Genomic DNA, 19,553 nt, shown 5'->3' with positions numbered 1-19,553 from the left:
TGTAACTTTAAAAAATTAAACTTATTTTGATGAATTAAGGCAATGACAAAAACCTAATGTAATAACTTATTGATCAAATTTTTTTTTTTACAGGGTGTGTATACATATTATACACATGCATCATGTATTTAGATTAATTTCTACAGTGAAGTAGGTATTTTTATCAAGTAGGTATTTAAAGAGTTTAGTTTTAAAAATGCTATTTTTATCTCTCCCCACCAGCATTTTTTCAGTTCCCAGCCACCGCAGCGTTTTTGATGTTTCACAAAAATGTAATAACAGCCTTTTTATTCTAGCTTCATGCATGAATGTGGTTGAAAGTGACATGAAAGTTTCATTAAAACGAAGCTAAAAAAAAAACACGTTTTTTCAAAGACTACAAACATGCATAACCAATGCTGTTTCTGCTCCTTTTCCCTGTTTTGATCCAGAGACTGTACTCTTCCAGAAGATCCGTATTAGTGCCCCCTACCGTATAACAGTAAAACACGGAAAGCCGGAAAAGTCTGTGACAGGTAAAGAGTTAATAGGCTATGTTAATCTTTTTAATGAATGAAAAAATGACATTTCCTCCAGGAAAAACCCGCCAACCCTTTCTTATATATTTATTATATATCTCTCTGTGGGGGTCTGTGTACTTATCAGGCAAGTGTACAATAGTTTGACCAGCTTTCAAAAGCCAGTATTGTATTGTGCGAATTGGCAAGACAAAAAAGAATAATGACACTATACCTTTAAACATGGCTATCCAGTGTTCATAGCGCCTCACGTTCATTCAACAATTTTGAGGAAAAAGTAATACAACCTTATTTAAAAAAGAAAAGAAAAGAAAGGGCACATAAAGCAGTTTAATACGGACTTTATTTCCAAATTCACGTTTACAGCAAGGAGTATCAGTGTAAACCAATTAATAAAACACATTACGATAAGGACAATCACAACTGTCAAGCTAGAATGAAGAACTGCGATGAGAAGAGCAGAGGCGGGAAATGAAACGGAGGAGAGAGAGAGAGAGAGACCTCAGAACTGGTTAACAGATTACAGAACCGTTTGAAACATCTAAAGGGTAGAATTACTAAGAAGGCCTTATCCTGTGCCATTTTTAAACATTTCATCTGATAAGTCTGATCTTCAGCTTAACCCACACGTCTAAATGCTCAGGTTTATGTTAGCAGCATGCTGTAAAGAGCATGCAGTGTTGGGTTTACAGCAAACAGTCTAAAGCTTCTCACAGGGTCATGTGGCACTAGGCAAGACTTTTACTGATATTGTGGATTCTGAATGCAAATTGTACCCCTATTTACCTATTTGTATATATTTTTTTAAATGCAAGATATACATCTTAATGAGTAATGTAGTTTGAGGCAGCTCAATGTCTTGTCAAATCGTTCACTTTCAAACGAGCATAAAGCTGCAATGCACTGCAGATATTAAATAAAAAGCTTAGTGTCAGATCATCTGAACGCATTCGTACATTTTACATCGTCCACACAATACTATTAGAAAAAAAGAGTGCAACATAAACCTGTTTTTTAGCAGGTAGCTTTGTTCCTTTCATCTTCCTCCACTTTTTTTTTTCTTTCTTTCTTTTTATGTTTTAAGACTAGTTAAACGCTCTTAAAGTCTAGTTAAGGTAGTTATCTAAACAGCTGGACAGGGATGTGGTGACTGGCTACTATATTCAAAACCATGGGATGCTGGGAATGTGCAGCGTGTGATCATTGTGGTTTGTTTTGTAGGCTTTAATACTGAGGGAAGCTTGGCTTGTTTTGTAGGCTTTAATACTGAGGGAAGCTTGGCTATGTTTTAAATGTCCTGCATCGTATTTCAGACCAAATGAATCAGCTCTGTGCAGCTGGACATGACTGAATCTATCTTAAACCAAAGAGAATCTTTAAAACACAGCCAGTTTTCTGAAATGTAGCTGATGGACACTGGGAGGCACTGTCAGCTGTCTGTTCTCAATGCCAGATTTCCTGTAATGAATGTTGTGACGGATATTTTATTGAGTGATTTGAAATCCTCTCGGTCCATTCACACATTCTTTGGAGCAGCATTTAATACACAGAAGCTGAAATCCATCAACACAAAAGCATCGTGACCATACAGGGAGGATTAGGTCATGAACAACCGAGTGATTCCAGTTAGATGGCGCTTGTGCGGGGCAAAACTACTTCAGAGCTCAACTATAAGGATGGCATGGCTGGAATTTCAGGAATTGTCACTACATCTTATTTAGTGTCATATATTTTTTATCATAATCAGTCATTTTTTTGCATTCGTAAGAATAATGCCATGGTAGATATCAGGTTTGCATTATAATAGCATTGTTTTCCAACTAAAGTTGCATGTAAAACATCAATTATTTGCATTAAATAGATTAAAAAAGATCATCTCAAATTATCCTTATTGTTGAGCCCTGTACAACAGCTTTAGTTCAACGTTTTGTATGAGTTTGTATGTTGACATTTGCTTTCTTTTCTGTCAAAAGAGTCACTAGAGGCCAAGCAAGACGATTTCCTTCAGCGATGCAACTTCCTGTGCATTCATCATCAGGACAGATAGGCCTGGAAAATATGCTGTGGTGAAGTATAGATGTAGTTTTGAAAAATAGGCAAAGTCTGGTACCAAAATTTCCAAAATTATGTCTTATTTTTGCTTTTCTAAAAGGAATTTAACAGCTTTGAATGACTGTAACATGCACTATAGTGGCCTCTGACCGATTTAAAAAAAAAAAATTGTATTATTGTTCTTAAATTTGTGTCCTTTACAGCCAGATTGCCTCGAGTTTTACCTAAGAGCGGTTGAAATGTTTGCTTCCTGTCAAATTCATAGCTATTATCATTAACTGCACCCTCCAAACCATGTAGCATGTTTGCCTTCCTTACTGCTGCATGTCAAAACAGGACGGCAGAAGTTATGGTAAAGAAAAACATTCACAATAAGGCAACGAAGCAAATACAACTTTGAAAGCAAATGTCATTGTTGTTTCTTACAAAAAACGGGGCATTAAATGAAACAAATCAGGCTACTCAGTGCTGTAAATGACCATTTGGATCAATACACCACCAGCTCCTTTTAAATTGTAATTTTTTTTTCTTTTGATGACACTAAGCCAATAACATCAATACCCGTCCCTCTGTGCCAAGAGGCAAAAATTATTTCACAAGCAGACAAGCCGCTGGGACAACCTTTAGTTAGGAGAAATCCGACAAGCACCTTATTTGAAAGGACTGAAGGAGGTACGTTTTTAAAATGAGTTGATCTGTCAATCGTCGCTCACAGGCCTTGTTTAGCGAGGGAGGCCGACACCTGATCAGCTAGCGTGGACAGTTGTGGGGAGTCGGTCATGTTGATGCTGCCGGAGGAAGACACATTGCTGAGGCGACGGGGCGATCCGTCCGTGGAAATGTTGGGGGACTGATACACGATCTCAGCGCCGTGGTCGGTGCGCGCTTTGGCTTGCTCTCGGAAATTTAGCTTGTGGCTCTCAATCTGATGGGAGGAAGGGTACAATTTGGATTAAGTAGGATGATATGAACAATTAACCGTTTTTTTAAAGATAATGCATACATAAAATAAAGCTAAAGGTTGTTTGGGGTCGGTAAAAAAAACATTTATATTTGAATATATTTCTTATTCATTTATTTGATAAAAAATACAGTAAAAACATTACAATTTAAGATAACTGTTTTTCTATTTTAATAATTTTAAAATGTAATTTATTCTTTTGATGGCAAAGCTGTCATTACTCCTGTCTTCAGAGTCATATGATCTGGTGATTTACTGCTTAAAATACATTTATAATTATTATTATTATCAATGTCAAGATTCTTTGATCTTAAAAAAAAGAGCATTTATATTAAATATAAATCTTTTGTAACATGACAAATATCTGTCACATTTGATCGATTTAATGTTTCCTTCCTGAATAAAGGTATTCATTTATTTAAAAGAAAAAAAAAACTCTTAATGAAAGGTAGTGTGTCTGTTCATTCATTTGCGGAGACGGCTGAGACTGCAAGGCTGCCCTCTAGTGGACCTACTGTACATGGACAACTTGATGCAAATAATGGGTCTTGTATATTATTATATTTAATATAAACCTGCAGCACTAGTCTTCTTATAGGGATTTGTATATGCCTTTTGCATCCATAACATGAGAGGGTATCAGAAATGTACCAAAATATGGCGATTAAGAAGTAAATGACCTATGGCTAAGCCATGCCCCCAAACGCAATGAGCCAATCACAGTGCGCATAGCTAACCCAATACACTCGGACATTCTCTGCTTCCACGTCCATTGAAATGCATTGCAGTTAGTCAGTTATCATTAGTTTTTATGTTTTTTCTTGTCATTTTCAGTTTAAAATGGTCAAACGGTGTGCATGGGGGTACATGCAACTCCGACACTATGGTATCCCGAGAGGCTGGGCTACGGTGTGTATTTTTACCATTTCCCAAGCCAAATCTCAATCGAGATAAGTATCTGCTCTGGATTAAGTTATGCGGTAGACCACAACACCAACTAAACGTGGATAAATTAAACAAGGATGTCTACATCTGTTCTAAGGAAAGTCAACAACGTATTTGAACGTTATCTTTAACATCTCTCAAACGTAACGTTAGCTTCTAGCTGCGTTGTACATCATGTCACTTAGCTTCATTAACGTATCTGTAAATAACCGAGATAACAAATATTAGCAATGTTGTGCTGAATGATTCATGTAAATACTGTAGCACCAAACTAACGGAGAGGTAGGCTACTCTTGGTAAAGATGGTAAAAAGGCTTGTCCTGGAAACGTATGCAACTTAGACCTGTACATATTTAATTTGATCATGAACCATTAAATACATACTGAAGCACAACATTTTAGACAACTTTCTACCAAAACAACTGGGGAACTTTGTGTTTTTGTTTTTTTAATGTTTGCGGTTTATCACGTTTACACTGACCTGTACATTTTTGCCTGGAGCTGAAGCTTTTCATCGACCTTCTAAACAATAAAATTATGAATATAACCCTCCAATGCATAGTTAAGGCCCTTTAGTGACTTCGAGATGATGTATAATCTTTCTGTCTCCAAAAATCATCAATTGCCTCCTGTGAAATGTCTCCTACTGTGACAGCTGCCATAGCGCCTGTCAGCGAATGTGTTTGTCCGAGTGAGTGGAGGGAGCGTGGCTTAGCCATAGGTCAATTGAACTAGCAAAGAAGGACATAAAAACCATGTAATGGTGACATGTCAGTTAAATTGACACTTCATAATTCTAGTAATATACTTACTGAGGCTCTCTGACTTAAACCAGACTGTTCCCTTCAGTGGAGGGAAGGTCAAAGGTCATGTCCACATCATTAGAGTGAACAGCGTCCCCATTAGAGGACTCTTTTGCGGCCTGCGGCTCTGCTTCCTTCCCCTTCTCACTCTACAGTTCACAGAGTTATGGGTAAACAAAACAAATTATTGAGGGGTTGGGTTGGGATGCAAATTATGAAATAAGGAGGTTACGAAGGCATAAAAAACACTCACGCAAAAAAAAAACAGGGAATGCTGGGAGAAGGAATGAAGCTGTCTTAATACTTAACTAAAACTGTCTTAATCGGTACAGTATATGACATTGTTACATTTTAGGGAGTTTGTTGAATCTCTTTGTGAAATCTCTTTGAGTCAAAAAAGGTTTGGTTTAAAAGTTTGAGATCAGTTCCATGATTTTATATAGGCTTATTAACTTGGTACTTTATTCTGATGGTCCACTTTAAACATTCTACTAACTATAAGTAACTTGGCAACTCCATGTCAACTAACTCTCATTAGAGTATTAGTAGACGCACTGCTTTATCTGCTAACTCTTTATTGTGATGCTCCTCCAACAGACATTCAACTGACTAGAAGTAACTTTGCAAGTACATATTAACTTATTCTTAACCTGAACCCTGACCTAACAGTGAGTCTACTTATACTCTAATGAGAGTTAGTTGACATAGTTGCAAAGTTACTTATAGTAGAATGTCTAAAGTGGACCATCGAAATAAAGTGCTGGGAATATTTCTTAGATCAGCTCTCCTAAACGATTCCTGAATGTGAACACATGAAAGCAGCACTCAGCCAGCACTTTTAGGTTATGTGTGATAAAAACAGACACAGAAGCAGAACATTACTGCATGGAAAAATAGTTAGCACTAAGAAAGGGAGCGTTAGAAAGTGTAGTGATCTTGAAAATTACTGAAAATATGTTCAGTAGAGAGAGAAGATGAAGGAGAGCAAGATGCCCAGATGCTTTTTTATCACCCAGTAGACCCTGTGCTGTACTTTTATTCCATTTGTTACATATATAAAATCATCTTGATTCATTATGTAAATATGTCATTCGTTAGCACCTATATTAATGCAAGCGATACCTTTTATAGGCTTAGTTTTTTGTGTTGTGATGACTAAATGAATTCAGATTTAATGAGGTAAGTTTTCATAAAGCTGCAAGTATTTTCAATTAAGGAGTAGTTCATCATTTACTCACTGTCATATCATATGATTTTCTCTCTTTGGAAAACACAAGGAGTAATTCTGCATGTTTGGCTGCTTTTGAAGCCCAACTGGCCCCATTCATTTTCATTAAATGGAGTAGATCAGCCAGAACATTGGGATAAATGTCTCCTTTTGTGTTCATCAGAAGACATGCAGGTTTGGAATAACGTGAGGTAAGTAAATGATGACAGAATGTTACATTTTGGATGAAATAAACATTTAAATAGATAATGGACCATGGGATAAAAAATAACAGTTGCTCTAGATTAGGTGCTTTTCCAACCTTGTATTCTGCATTTAAACACAGTCCAATTAAAAACAGTAGATCTAAAAGTCAACTCAAAGAAGTTGGCAAAAATCTGTGCAAAAAAAGTACATTGAAGTCTGCCAAGCAGGAGGAAGCATGCGGATCATAGCAAGATCTAACATGGAGATTGTAGTGCAGATAAAAGAATAGATAAAAGTCGAACTGCATCATGGAACATTGTCTTATGCATTGTAATATTTTTGTGAATTAATTCTACATCTATATTACAAATAATTCAACACATTATTGCACATTTGTGACTCTGAGACTTGTGGTGTTGTGCTTAATATAGTCAAGAACATACCCTTCTCTGTCCACCCCGAGGAACATGTCCAATGTTCTCCAGAGATCCAACCTTTGACTGGGCTTTGAAATCCAACTTCTCAGATTTGATCTCCACATTTCCACCTCCTAAAATACAGATAAAAGTGTAAAACATTTGTAGAAATCTTTAAAAAAAAAAAAAAAAAAAAGTAATGCTATCAATCAATTAGAAATTAAAAAGAAATTAGATTATTTTGTAGTCTTATATACAGTGATAAAGTCTATGTCGATTGGCATTGCATTATAAATATACATTATCCTTAGATGAAAATACCCAAGATGTCTTGAAGAACACCGATTAACCATGATACTGTCACACGGTGTGTAAACTCTTTATTTTTCATAACTCAAAATGTCTCTATCTGCGTTTTATTCTGCTACATCGATCACTGGATATCTTTGTCCACATTATGAATTTCCTGGATCGTCCTAAGTTTTATTACTCTTATGAGTTTCACTTGTGGACTTTCTGCACGAGGGCGCCCTCCAATGTCGAGTATGATTGACACATATTACATGTGAGAGTTTAGCGCTCCATAATCCTCACATCGTCCTATTTGGGGTAAAAATAGAAAAAAATACTGCTCTCTAAAGATATTTGAAGAAAACACAATAATTCATACGTTTTTATCTGAATGAGCACAGTTTTGGACTAAAAGCCCAGAGGGGGATGTAAAACACAGAAAGGTGTCAGCAGTTAACAGCTCAAATGCATTTTTTATTTGAAATATTACTGTTATCGCCAATACCCGTATATTGCAACACAACCGTAATTAACACTATAATGATATTTTATTTTTTAATATCATAGTTATCGTCAATATCACGACACCCCAAATCTGACTGAAATCTTACCCGGTTTGTGACGAATGTTGTCCTTGGAGCCACACTTTGCTTGGACGTTGCTTAGGTCGATCTTTTTGTGCACTATCTGAACCTGAAGCATGAGGAACAGATAAGAGTCAGTCATCAACCAGAGGGAATGAACCGCATGCTCAGGCACCTGAGGAACTGATGGTCTGGAGTAGGAAAAGGGCCATTAAACACAACAGCAGGGTTCATGGGACAGAGAAGAAACTTGCTTCCACTGATAGGCCACCACAAAATGTGGTGATATCTATCTGAATGCGTCATAGAGGGCATTTACACTTGGTCTTTTCATGATCAGATAAATACCTTCTCAAATAAGAGTCAAAACAGAGAAAATGTCCCCTCTGTCCCAGATGCTGAGTCAGAAAAGAGATTCACTCATGCATGACTCATACAGTTACAGAGGGAAGAGAATGTAATGCAAAAACATGTTATATCTGATTTACTAAGACAAAATTCAGATATAATTACATTTACATCTGAAGGCACTACCAGTGCTTGTAAGGCAAGAAAACAACATTTTTGGTAAAATGATCCTGAGAGGGAAAAAGGAAAAGAAAAAAGTAGCACACCCAAGGATGAAATAATCTAGTCTGGATAGAGTCATTAAGTCAAAAAGAATTGCAAAAAATAAAGAGTGAGTAGAAATGAGGGATTTGAATATGCTTTGCAAGCACTGTAATAACGCACATGCTCAGATTCAAGCAGTCAAGTGAAGATCCGTATTAGTTTATTCTGCATATCTGACTACCTGAGACCCCTAACAATCTGCGCTATGCATGCAAACTGCACAGCAGCACGTCTGCAATGCAGCAACGCTAGTCAGCAATCCAGGTGCATCACATGGAGGAACCAAGAACCAAATGCATTGCCTGTGCTGTGCTTTTAGAAGCCAGAGTCTGTTCACATTGTAATGGTTTATTTTAGTAGTGACCTTTTACAAACATGGATGAGAACAAGGGCTTAAGATATATGTGAATGTTTAGGCTCGGTAGTACATTTTAAAAATAGTGTTTTGTCTCTTAATCTAATATATTCTAACAGTTTAAAAATAGAAACAATTAACACTGTCTTTTTGACTGTGTGGGTGTTTGGAAGGTAGTGCTTGACTTGTTGATGGAGAGCTACTTAAAAGCTTTGACTGGGTAATGGGCATTCGTTACAGGAGGTGAATATTGACATTGAGTGTGCAGAACTGTCTTTGAGAGATTAACATACTTTAAACTGTTAGAAATATACAGCAGTCATAGTCAAAGCTTGAAGTGCTTAAATCGCTCATGTTTTATCATTTTAAAACATATCTTCTGTAACTTAAACAGCAATGAAGCGATACCCTGAGGGAACTGTTCCAATTCACAAATCATTTTTCAGGATGTCATTTACCTTTTGTTTGTGGAGGGGCCTGTTTTTAATCAGAAACACAGCCGAAATATAATGCTATATTTGGCTGTTCTTCTCTTTATCATTTTCTACATTATTTTACAACTATATCTAGTGTTAACTGCTTCTAACTACACTATTTGTCTGAGCGAGTTCTAACCCTACCAGTTACTCGCATTACCACCTCCAGGAATATGCTTGATATGGTCTTTGGATCCACATCTAGACTGAACATTAGACAAGTCGATCTTCTTATGAACAATATCCATATGGAAAAGGATTAGGAGAGTCAAGGGCTGTACCGGTAAACTTGACAACCGCACCACCGCGGTGGTAAAAAACTGCCACCGTCACAGCCCTAGTCAAGAGTGCTAACCTGGTGCTTTGAATTGAGCTGCAGAACCTGTTGCGGAACAGTTTTCTTTTCTGTTGACGTTCTTCCAATTTACAACCAACTTTCCCCAACATGGATAATCTTGATTATTGGATTTTGTGTCAAGTATCTTCCAGAATCCAAATATCCATTAAACCTCTCCACTCAAATATCTATGATGATTGGCCTACTTTCACTTCAGTCTTTTAAATCGCACTAAATGCACTAAATGCGTCCCAACCAGCTGGTTTCGTTTTCAGACCTTCCAGACGTTTGATTTTACCAGTTGAAAAACATGTTGTCAAACATGCATGACAGAATTACCTTCCCGCCTCCAGGTTGGTGTTTCATGTTCTCAGTGGAGCCGATCTTGGACTTGATGTTCTTCAGGTCAGGCATAGGTGCAACAGGAGCAATCGGGGCGCGAGATCTCAATGAGCCAGGTGATTTGGGAGGGGTGCGTACCACCGCTACTTTCTTCACCTGCTGTCCAGGGGTGGAGGACCGACTGGCCGGGCTGCTGCAACCACTACGGTCTGGGGTTTTAGGTGAGTCAGCTGACGGTGAAAAACAACAAAAGACCAGAATATTTTCTTCTGTTTTTGCTCTTCTGAATTTTTTTTTTTTTTACTCTGTAGTTAATTAGCCTAAAGGAAAAGTTTTCACCTTCCAGCCTTTCTTTGGCATGTTAATATGTAACAGCTTTCATTACGTTTTGTGGAGTTTTATTATTTCAGCAGTGCAGATTTTTGGCAGGACCAACAGTATTTTACAGTAAAACTTTTGATTGGCTCCCACACAAAAGAGGCTTTTTTACCTCTTTCAATGGACCCTGGTCCTGTCCTTCGCTGCTCCAACCGTGAAGCAGCTGTATTTCACAAAGCAAAGTGGTACAAATCAGTCACGCAAATTCTCTATAAATAGAGAATCATTCCCTTGGGTTTTCCCAACCCATTTCTAGTAGGCAAATATTCTGTACTTCCTGAACACTAGTTAAAGGCTTAGTTCTGTGATCATTTACTCTCTTATATTGTTCCAAACATGTATTAGTTTCTTTTTAGTTTTTTCTTCTGTTGAACACAAAAGAAGATATTTTGAAGAATATATGGTAACCAGACAGTTGATGTAGCCGTTGCATTCCATAGTAGGAAGAAAAAACGATGTCAATGTCAAAGTCAATGGCTACCGTCAACTGTCTGGTTACCAACATTCTTTCAAACATATTTTTTTGTTCAACAGAAGAAAGAAACTCATACATATTTTTAAAAAACATAAGGGCGAGTAAATGATGTCAGACTTTCCCAGAAGTGGAGCACAGTGACCGGAAGGTGAGCTGACTTTTGCAGTTTGCCATGCAGTGAATACACTGAACCATATATACTTGCTTATGAATTATAATTAGTGCACTTTTGTTTGCATACAGCAATACTGAATGTGGACTGGGCTTGTGCCATGGGAGAATGCATTAAAAAAAGCGAAATTTGTTATAAATTGTGAAGACTACGTTGCCTGAAAGTGCTTGGCTCACATAATAACATTTTTGTTTCCCTCTCAAACTGTCAGAAAGGGGAATTAAATGTTGAGTCACCAAGTATCCTTCCTTTTCATGGTACTAAATAAAGATTATTGTGGGGACCTTGAAAAATATGCATCTAAAAATCACTTACCAGGCATTTTGATGCCAACTCCTTGGGGTTTGGCACCCACTGTCTTTGTCTTGGCATCTCCAGCCTAAATATGGATAATTAAAGCAAGAATCAGCTAATAGTAAATATCTTACTTTTTAGAATTATATCACGATTCAAATGCAATAATACACCAAAACATGACAGTAAAATACATTCATTAACTTCTCTTTCTGCTCTAGTAATAAGGATGTTGACGTTGTGAAGTATCTCAGGTGCTGTAGACTGAACCGCCTTCGTGTTCATAAACAACCCTACTAACATAGGCTTTTTCTTGCAGAACAAAAGCTCTTGGCCGATGGTTAGGGATGTGCGGAAGTACTCACCGTGGCCCTGAACTCTCTTGCTCCTGGACTGTTGGTTGTTTTTACAGTGTTTGCGGAGCCTGGACTGTTGAAGCGACTCGGTTGAGTTAAGGAGGCTGAGGGCTTTTTGCTGGGGATGCCTGAGACTGAAGACCCTCTTTGGGCGGCAAAAGTGGGTCTAGCTTTTGCATGCAGGGTTGTGGTGGGTATCTTATGTTTTTTTGTTTGAGAGGGTGATGATTTAAAAAATAAATAAAAAAAAGTAAATCAAGGGTAAAAAGCAATCAGTGAATTAACTTTAAAAAATGCTAAAATGCGTTTAAAAATAAAACAAAAATACCAAATAAAATGCTAAACTAAAATTGAAGATGATTTAGTTTTTAGAAATTTAAAGAAACACAAATGAACTTATGAAACAGTGACTCCTCTCAGTAGTGGTGTATTTTAACTAATCTGTCTACAGACTTAGAACTGTTTTTCACACTAACCATAATATCACCCGTGATAACTGTACCTTTTTTTCAGGAGTTGCCCCAACTCCAGCCTTGGCTGTAAGAAAGGAAGGAACAGTAAGAACAAGCTCATCCATTGATGGTTTTAGTTGCCTGAAATCAAGACTTACATTTATCAAGATGTCGATCTACTTGATTCAAAGAAGGAACGTTGTTGTTGATGTGTTTTTACATCAGTACTCAATGTGATGTGATGTTGAGAGTCCTGTTCCCAGAAGCACAGATTCCTGTGTTTCAGTTTTTTATGTTTGTTTATGATAAACATTCAGAAACAATTATTTATTACAAAATTAAAATTCTGTCATTGTTTACTCACCCTCATGTTGAAGCCATTCTAGAGCTTTATAGAAACAGACCAAAATATAATTCAAACAATTCACATTCTTGGTGGATTTGTTTATCAGAGTTCAAGGGGGAATTTTTTTAGTTGTGATTTCTGATTCATATTTTAAATTAACTGATGAATCCAGTTCACACAAAAAAATGTAATGATTCGTTCATAATGTGAACTTGTCTGGTCTTCACAATTATCTGTTTGCTATGGTAAATAGTCCATTGGAGATGTGAAGATATTCCTTGAACACAGTCACATGCGTTTGGTATAACAGGAGGGTGAGGAAAATTATGACAAAATTACAAGGACCTTTTTTTGGCATAAATTGATTTGTACAGGACCTTGTTTTATTATTACAAAATTCAAAGAATTAGGAATGTTTTAACCTTGTACGGGGAAACAACAGTAGATTTTCTTTTCCTGGAGTAAATTGGTGTGCTTGCAAGGCAGCAAAAGAGTAGTGTTAAAGTTTTAGCTTAGGGTTTAAACTATGAAGCTGTCTAAATAAAATGCACAATCAGAGCTGTCATTGTTGTTGACATGATAATGAATGCACATCTTATTTTCTTTTGCACAACAAAAAGCAACACATAAATTGACACCTTCTCCACAGTTGATGATTAAATATGATTAAATAACCATAGGTAAAATAAATCCAATTACAATTCAGTATACAAGGTTAAGCTGCTTTGATACAATCTGTATTGTGAAAAGCGCTATACAAATATTCTTGACTTGACTTATGCAAGACAGAAGATCAGTTGCAATTCAGAAAGCAAATGTTAAAATGTCATCATAATATAAAAAAAAGTATTATTTCTTTATTAATTTCTTACATTTTATTTATGTATTTACTTGTTTATTTCAAAATTTACAAAGTTTTTTTTAAAAAGGTAGATGGCTAAAATCAAGACAAAAATTGAGGAGAAGTGCAGAATGATTCATGAATATCAATATAGTGTTGCCTTGCATGCACCAGACTTAGATTGCTGAGCGCCAAAATATTGCCTTAAGATGGTTTGCAACAATAAATGTTTTACTTTTATGAGCTTGTCTGATCTTTTTGTAGGAGATGTCCGCACAGCTGTGGGAGACATTTAGAGGACGTTTGTCTTGAACCCAGCAGCAAATGCTGACCTTCTCCTTTCAGTATGTGTTATAGTCAACCCCATCAGCATGGGCCTCTGGGTCAAATTGGTTGTTTAATAAAATGGACATCTTGGAAAGGAGTAGGCCCACAAAGGTAATGCACAGTTCTGTGAGTGATACATTCAACACACATCATGCACAGGTGACATGCAATACAGAGGGACAGGTGAAAACTGTGCCAGCAATAACAGTCAATCAATGCAGTTAGTCACAGACAAAAGCGGAATAACACTGACCACACACAGAGAGGGAATGAGAAGAGATAGACACACAGGGCACAAAGGGTCAAGAGAGAGAGAGAGATTTTGTGGCTACAAGCAGCCCATTTCTTCAACCGAACACGTTCTTTTCGTTGTGTGCGCTTATAAGAAAGGGTGCTGCGTAGTTCTAATCTACTATAAGAAAAGGAAAGGAGAAATAAAAAGATTTGTGTGGGGTTTGGAGGAACAGAACGGAAAACAGACCTTTGGATGGGACACTTGCTTTTCTGGCCGGAGCAGCATCTTTAGAGGGGGTTTTCTGAAGTTTAGGAGCAGATTTGGGGGAAGGAGTGGCAGCGGCTGTAGTGACGGGTTTCTTCGTTTTTTTGGCAGGAGCTTCTTTGACAGGATCTGCTTTGCTTGGTGCTTTTGTGGGCATTACTTGGGCACTGGGCTTAACAGCATCTTTAGTTTTGGCAGCATCAGGTTCAGGTTTGGCAATAGATTCTGGTGAGGCAACAGACTGGACCATATCACTGCGATCTTTATTGCTCGTCTCCAAGTATTTCTCCTTCTTGATCTCTTTTACTTCTTTAGGTTCTCTATGTTCCTCTGCCTTAGGCTCCATCTTGGGTGCAGCATCTTCTTGGGAAACAGGAGGAACGGTGGTCTCATCTTCTTCATGTTCTGGTTCTGGCAACTCAACTTCCTCTTCTTCTTCCCGAGCATCCGTTTGGAAGTCTGTAAGAGATGACTCCTCTTGGGTTGGGTCGGCGGCAGGACTGGGAGAGAGAGGTGAGCCTGGATCCGCCCTGCATGAGTCGGGGCTCTTGCTTTCCGGTGGCGTTTTGTCAGAGCTGCACTCCCAGCCCACAGGACCACTCTGATGATTGGGATCCTGAGGTTCTGTGTAGTCAAACGAAAGGCCACGTTTTTTAGCTTCCTCTGGGGTCATGGGAAGATGAGTAGGGATTTCATGTTCATTGTAGTCTTTCTGGGTTTTCAAGTCTGGGGTCACAGAACTGTGCACCAAGGAAACTCCTGTGTCTTCCTCTTCTTTGTCACTAACTTCCTCTTTGTCCTCTTCTTTATCCTCCTTCATGTTGATAGCACTTATAGGTGCTTCTTCCACACCGAAAGAACCAGAAAATCTCTCAAACTTTTCTTTTTCATTCTCTTCTTTCTCCTCCTCCTCAGATCCACTGGGACTATGATGGTCAGAGATCTTATCCGATGGACTCCTTATCACCTGACTGTCAAAGCCTGTGATTCCTGAACCCAAACCATCAGCAAGGGTTGTTGGCAATGGATGTGGGGACATTGGTGATTCCCGTGGGCTGACAGAGCTCTCTCTTTCCCCATTCTCCTGCTCTCCATCCCCATCCACTGATGCCGCACTGCTCCGGCCACTCTCTGGCGGACTTCCGGGTGTTAACTCTTCTGATGACGTGGAAGGCAGAATGATAGGAACAGCCACAGACAACACTGCAGAATTAGCAACACTCAACCACCCTCTCTCTACAGTCAACATTAGAAGCAGAGAAAGAAAAGGAATCAAGGAACTAAAAGCACAGAACCACGTAAGGAGCCCGAACACAACACAAAAGACAAGTTTCTGTTTTTATGACAAAAGTTAAACAGTCCAAAAGTCTGATTTTACACACTAAACTATGAGTTAAAGGCACTTTTACACAATGCTTGCTAATCTAAATTAGCAAGAAGTAGGTTGCAACATGGATTGTACCAAAACAATGGGTAACTATATAGTTGGCAAAATGAGGGGTCAATTAGGCTGAAGGGGTTATGGGATCCGTTCTTATAAAAGTGCCTCTTCACTCACTCAATCACGACAAAAACAATCCAAACCAAAAGCATAAATATCAAATGGCCAATCAGACCACAATATTCACAATGACCCACAACATCTCTGTGAGCTTCAGTGTGTAAAGCATTGATGACTGGTAGCAAAATGGTCAATGAAGCAATGAATCAGTGAATTGTCGATAAGCAAGTATCATTTAATACACTGATGGAAACTTTTGCATCTGATCTGAGCAGTAAAAAGCATTGTGCTGTGAATGCATTTAAATAACGTGTAATGCATTCAATTATAGCTGTATTTGAAAGCATCATTATTTTCAGACTTTTCATTTTCTCAGATACAGTGATGCAATATAGAGCCAATAAAAACAGATTTATCTAGAAAGAATATAGAAGTGGTTCCCATTGAGATCTCATATGCAGTCAAAGAATGCATCTGTGGTGGTCATGAGCACATTGTTTTCATGTAAATCCACTGAACTTTTTTACACTGCAGGTGGATAAGGGGGTGGAGAGCCCACCATACCTTCTCCAGCTCCCGCTGTCCCTCCTGAACAGTCAAAATTGTGAAATCACATGGAAGCAAGTTAAAAGAACAGATGAAATATGAATAACATTAACAGCAGCACTGGGATTCTTTTGTCCAGTTTGGTAGGCTTCCTTTTACAAGAAATTCAACAAATATATTGTCTTCTAAACTTTCTGAATTTTGAATTGAAGTGGCTGGCAGACAAGCACAATGCTTATCAACCTATAAATCACAGGAAACAAATCAAAATGTTTTCATTCATTTAACCCTTCCCCTATAACTTTAAGTAAAATGAGTCTATCATATGAAATAAATGGGGGAGAGTCTACATTATGTATGAGTTGATAGACATTTGATCTCTCTGGCAGTTCATAAGAAGCATGTTAAGTGAACTTTGTGGCAATTAAAGTTGCAGACCCATTTCAGCAGTACTGCAAACATCAGCAACATGTTCTCTAACATGAAATATTCAGCTGATGGCTAATGGTAGTCTAATCCATTTACATCACTCCCAATTTCATGGAACCATAGCATACAACATACGTGATGCTATCTTAATGCCTTTGTCTCAACTAGACAGCTATTTCTCTGACAAGATCGATGAGCTTGTGGCCTTGGGAGATAAATGATAAATGAAGTCCATTTACTCAGACCTTGAACTTTTGTGAGGTAATTATGTCCTATGTAATGGCAGAAGAAGGGCTTATTGTTTTACTTTTTGGCCAAATGGCATTTTTCTGTAATTTTAACTTTAAAGTCATATATTGCAAGGAAATTTAAAGCAAATATAGTGTACTATGAAATCCACATATTATGTCTCTATATTGTGAGAGGTACTCAAATAAAATCAGATGTGTGAAGAACAGGTGAACATCTGTATTGTGAAGTACAGTGCTCTGATTTCACTTTTTTTAATATTCACAATTTTATATATGTTTGGCTGTTACAAGTTGGGTGCCTTAAAACAGAAAATGACAGTGAAGTGTTTACGACATAAATATATTAGCACTTCCAAATGTACAATATTAACAACAATAACTAGAGCTAAAATTACTTATGGTTTAATAATAATAATTAATATTATGATTTTTCCATCCTATATCATGCCCAGGTCATGGCATCAGACAGGTACATGCATCTAAGCCATTAGCGGTTTGAGCGCTTTTCTTTTTTTACTCATTTAACAAATGGATGTTCTGGGCACTACTATTTAGAGTAGTACTCGCCCTGCCCAGAACAGACATTATTCTCTTATGCAAAAAGGAAGGGTGAAGTAGACCTGCCTAATTGCTCTTTGACAAATATTCTGGCCTTTTACTGGCCTTGAATCCTTTAAAGAGTAAGTTGTGTTGCTTGGGAACATTACTTCCTGTTGCAGCTGCATTGTACAGCCTTGAAGGCATGCAATTAGCTTTCAGTGATTTTTTTCAGTGCTGCTTTACATCAGCAAATCACAACATCAGCAAAAAATCAACTCAAATAAGTTTCCAAAAAGCTTCTAAAAGCATGGCAGGGTCATTCCTGAGAGGATCCTGATTTATTGCTGGTCCAAAAAGATTTACTTTTTGTGAACTTTTTGGAAAAGCAAAAGCAAGGCATGAATTCTTATGTTAGTGTCAAGGTTACCACTGTTTTTTTCATTACTTTTCCTGTTCTTCATTATGATTACAAATGATGTACTGTACGTCAGATGCATGTCAGTCTCTAAAAAGACAACAAAAAATGGCCTGAGATTTGAATGTGGCTCAACGGAGGATTTATCTTTCTGAGCCTCCATTCATGGCATAATCACAGAAATGTATTTTTAATGAAGTTTTATTACATTTCCATACCATTTTCAAGCATAGAAATAACTTTCAAATTCTCAGATTTTTCCCAGATTTTCCATGACTGTGGGAAGCTTATGACATGCAATTGGGAGAATTTTAAGAGAGAGAAAAAAACATTCATGTTATGCATTAAATATAAGAACTGCATAACTGCCTGGAAGGACCCATTAGAAATAAAAAAAATAGTGAATGGGGAAAAGCAGTAAGTGTGGATGATAAATGGCTAAATTTGTGGGGGAAATATGAGAGGCTGGCTTTTATCACCAAAAAAATGTGCCAGTTATTAAATTAATAATTTCAATAACAATTATTAATTTTTTTTATTTTTTTAAGTACAATATAGTAGTATTTTCTTGGGAACTCAAAATTGAATGGTGGAATCAGTAGTTTAATAGAGAGTTATGGGATAAAATGAGCCGGCCTTATAAAGCTGAGCAACAGGCAGTATAGTGCAGCGAAGTAGAGCGTATACTGTAGTTTAAATTGGAGGGTCATACTCAATACTTATCAAACGAGGGCTTGGTTTCGGAGACTTCTAAAACAGGCTTTTGGGCTCTTACTTCAGACGTTGGTTCATGTGTCTCCTCTATGAGACAGCGGTGAACATTTAGATTGGACAGCAGAGGACTGAGGTGGTTGAGATGGCAAAAAATGATCCTTACAATCTTCTAGCCTTCTAGGGAAAGGCTGAAACAGGACCTTGATGCATCTGTTAGTACGCCCTTGAGACGAGAGCTATAACTGCCAAAAACATAATTTTGTAAGGGGCAAACTAACTCTCTAAGGGCCTGTTTACACCTGGCCACTTCATGCGTTCTCTCAGATCAGATAGCTATCTGATTTATCAAAACGATTCTATTTACACTGGTCACATAAATGTGTTTTCGCAAAACTTTTAATGAAGATACTTTTAATGAAGATGATTGTGTGTTAAGCGTCTACGACTTACTTTCACTTTGATTTGCGATAGTTTGCACGTTGGCTTGATGAATAGGTGATGCGTGCTGCAGTAGCGCCATATATCTGGCTATAACATGACATATAGCCTAGAACACGCTCTCACACATTTATTTTTGAGGAGGAGTAAAATTTACATATGTGGTTTCAACAACTAGGTGCATTTACACTTGTCCAGTTTCGTCTGGAATGCGGCCCAGATCTCACTTCCTGAAGTGGTTTGAGCGATCGGATTCAAATCCGTCTCGAATGCATTTCGGAAGGCATTTACACCTGGTCTTTTCACGATCGGATAGCTATCTGATCACAGAACACGCATGAAGTGGCCAGGTGTAAACAGCCCCTAAAAGTCGGTTATGTTGTTTTCCAAACTTTATTTTACCGAATTTGTCATTTTAGAGGCATTCTGCTTCACTGACTGTTCTGCCAGCACAATTGAGCTGGAATTTTGGG

The 19,553-nt window shown here is 37.7% G+C and overlaps 1 protein-coding gene across 5 annotated transcripts in view; it reads right to left on the bottom strand.

Moving 5' to 3' along the window:
- Positions 1-2,732: 2,732 nt before the first annotated feature.
- maptb (microtubule-associated protein tau b) overlaps positions 2,733-19,553 on the bottom strand; it is a 36,457-nt gene continuing 19,636 nt past the window's right edge. For 2 of the 5 annotated variants that reach the window (XM_079631029.1, XM_079631030.1), the window contains 9 exons: positions 14,229-15,404; positions 12,284-12,318; positions 11,791-11,979; positions 11,447-11,510; positions 10,597-10,647; positions 10,104-10,336; positions 8,012-8,093; positions 7,137-7,243; positions 2,733-3,495 (listed from right to left, as the gene is read on the bottom strand). In XM_079631029.1, coding sequence (XP_079487155.1) covers positions 3,280-3,495; positions 7,137-7,243; positions 8,012-8,093; positions 10,104-10,336; positions 10,597-10,647; positions 11,447-11,510; positions 11,791-11,979; positions 12,284-12,318; positions 14,229-15,404 — 2,153 coding nt within the window. In that variant the 3' untranslated portion in view covers positions 2,733-3,279. Of the gene's footprint in view, positions 3,496-5,288; positions 5,429-7,136; positions 7,244-8,011; positions 8,094-10,103; positions 10,337-10,596; positions 10,648-11,446; positions 11,511-11,790; positions 11,980-12,283; positions 12,319-14,228; positions 15,405-19,553 lie in introns of all 5 variants that reach the window. The other 3 variants (XM_079631032.1, XM_079631033.1, XM_079631031.1) reach the window with 2 other exon arrangements.

Source organism: Phoxinus phoxinus (genome assembly GCF_949152265.1).
Source record: "Phoxinus phoxinus genome assembly, chromosome: 1".
Taxonomy (NCBI): Eukaryota; Metazoa; Chordata; class Actinopteri; order Cypriniformes; family Leuciscidae; genus Phoxinus; species Phoxinus phoxinus.
This window is presented reverse-complemented; position numbering and strand designations above follow the sequence as displayed.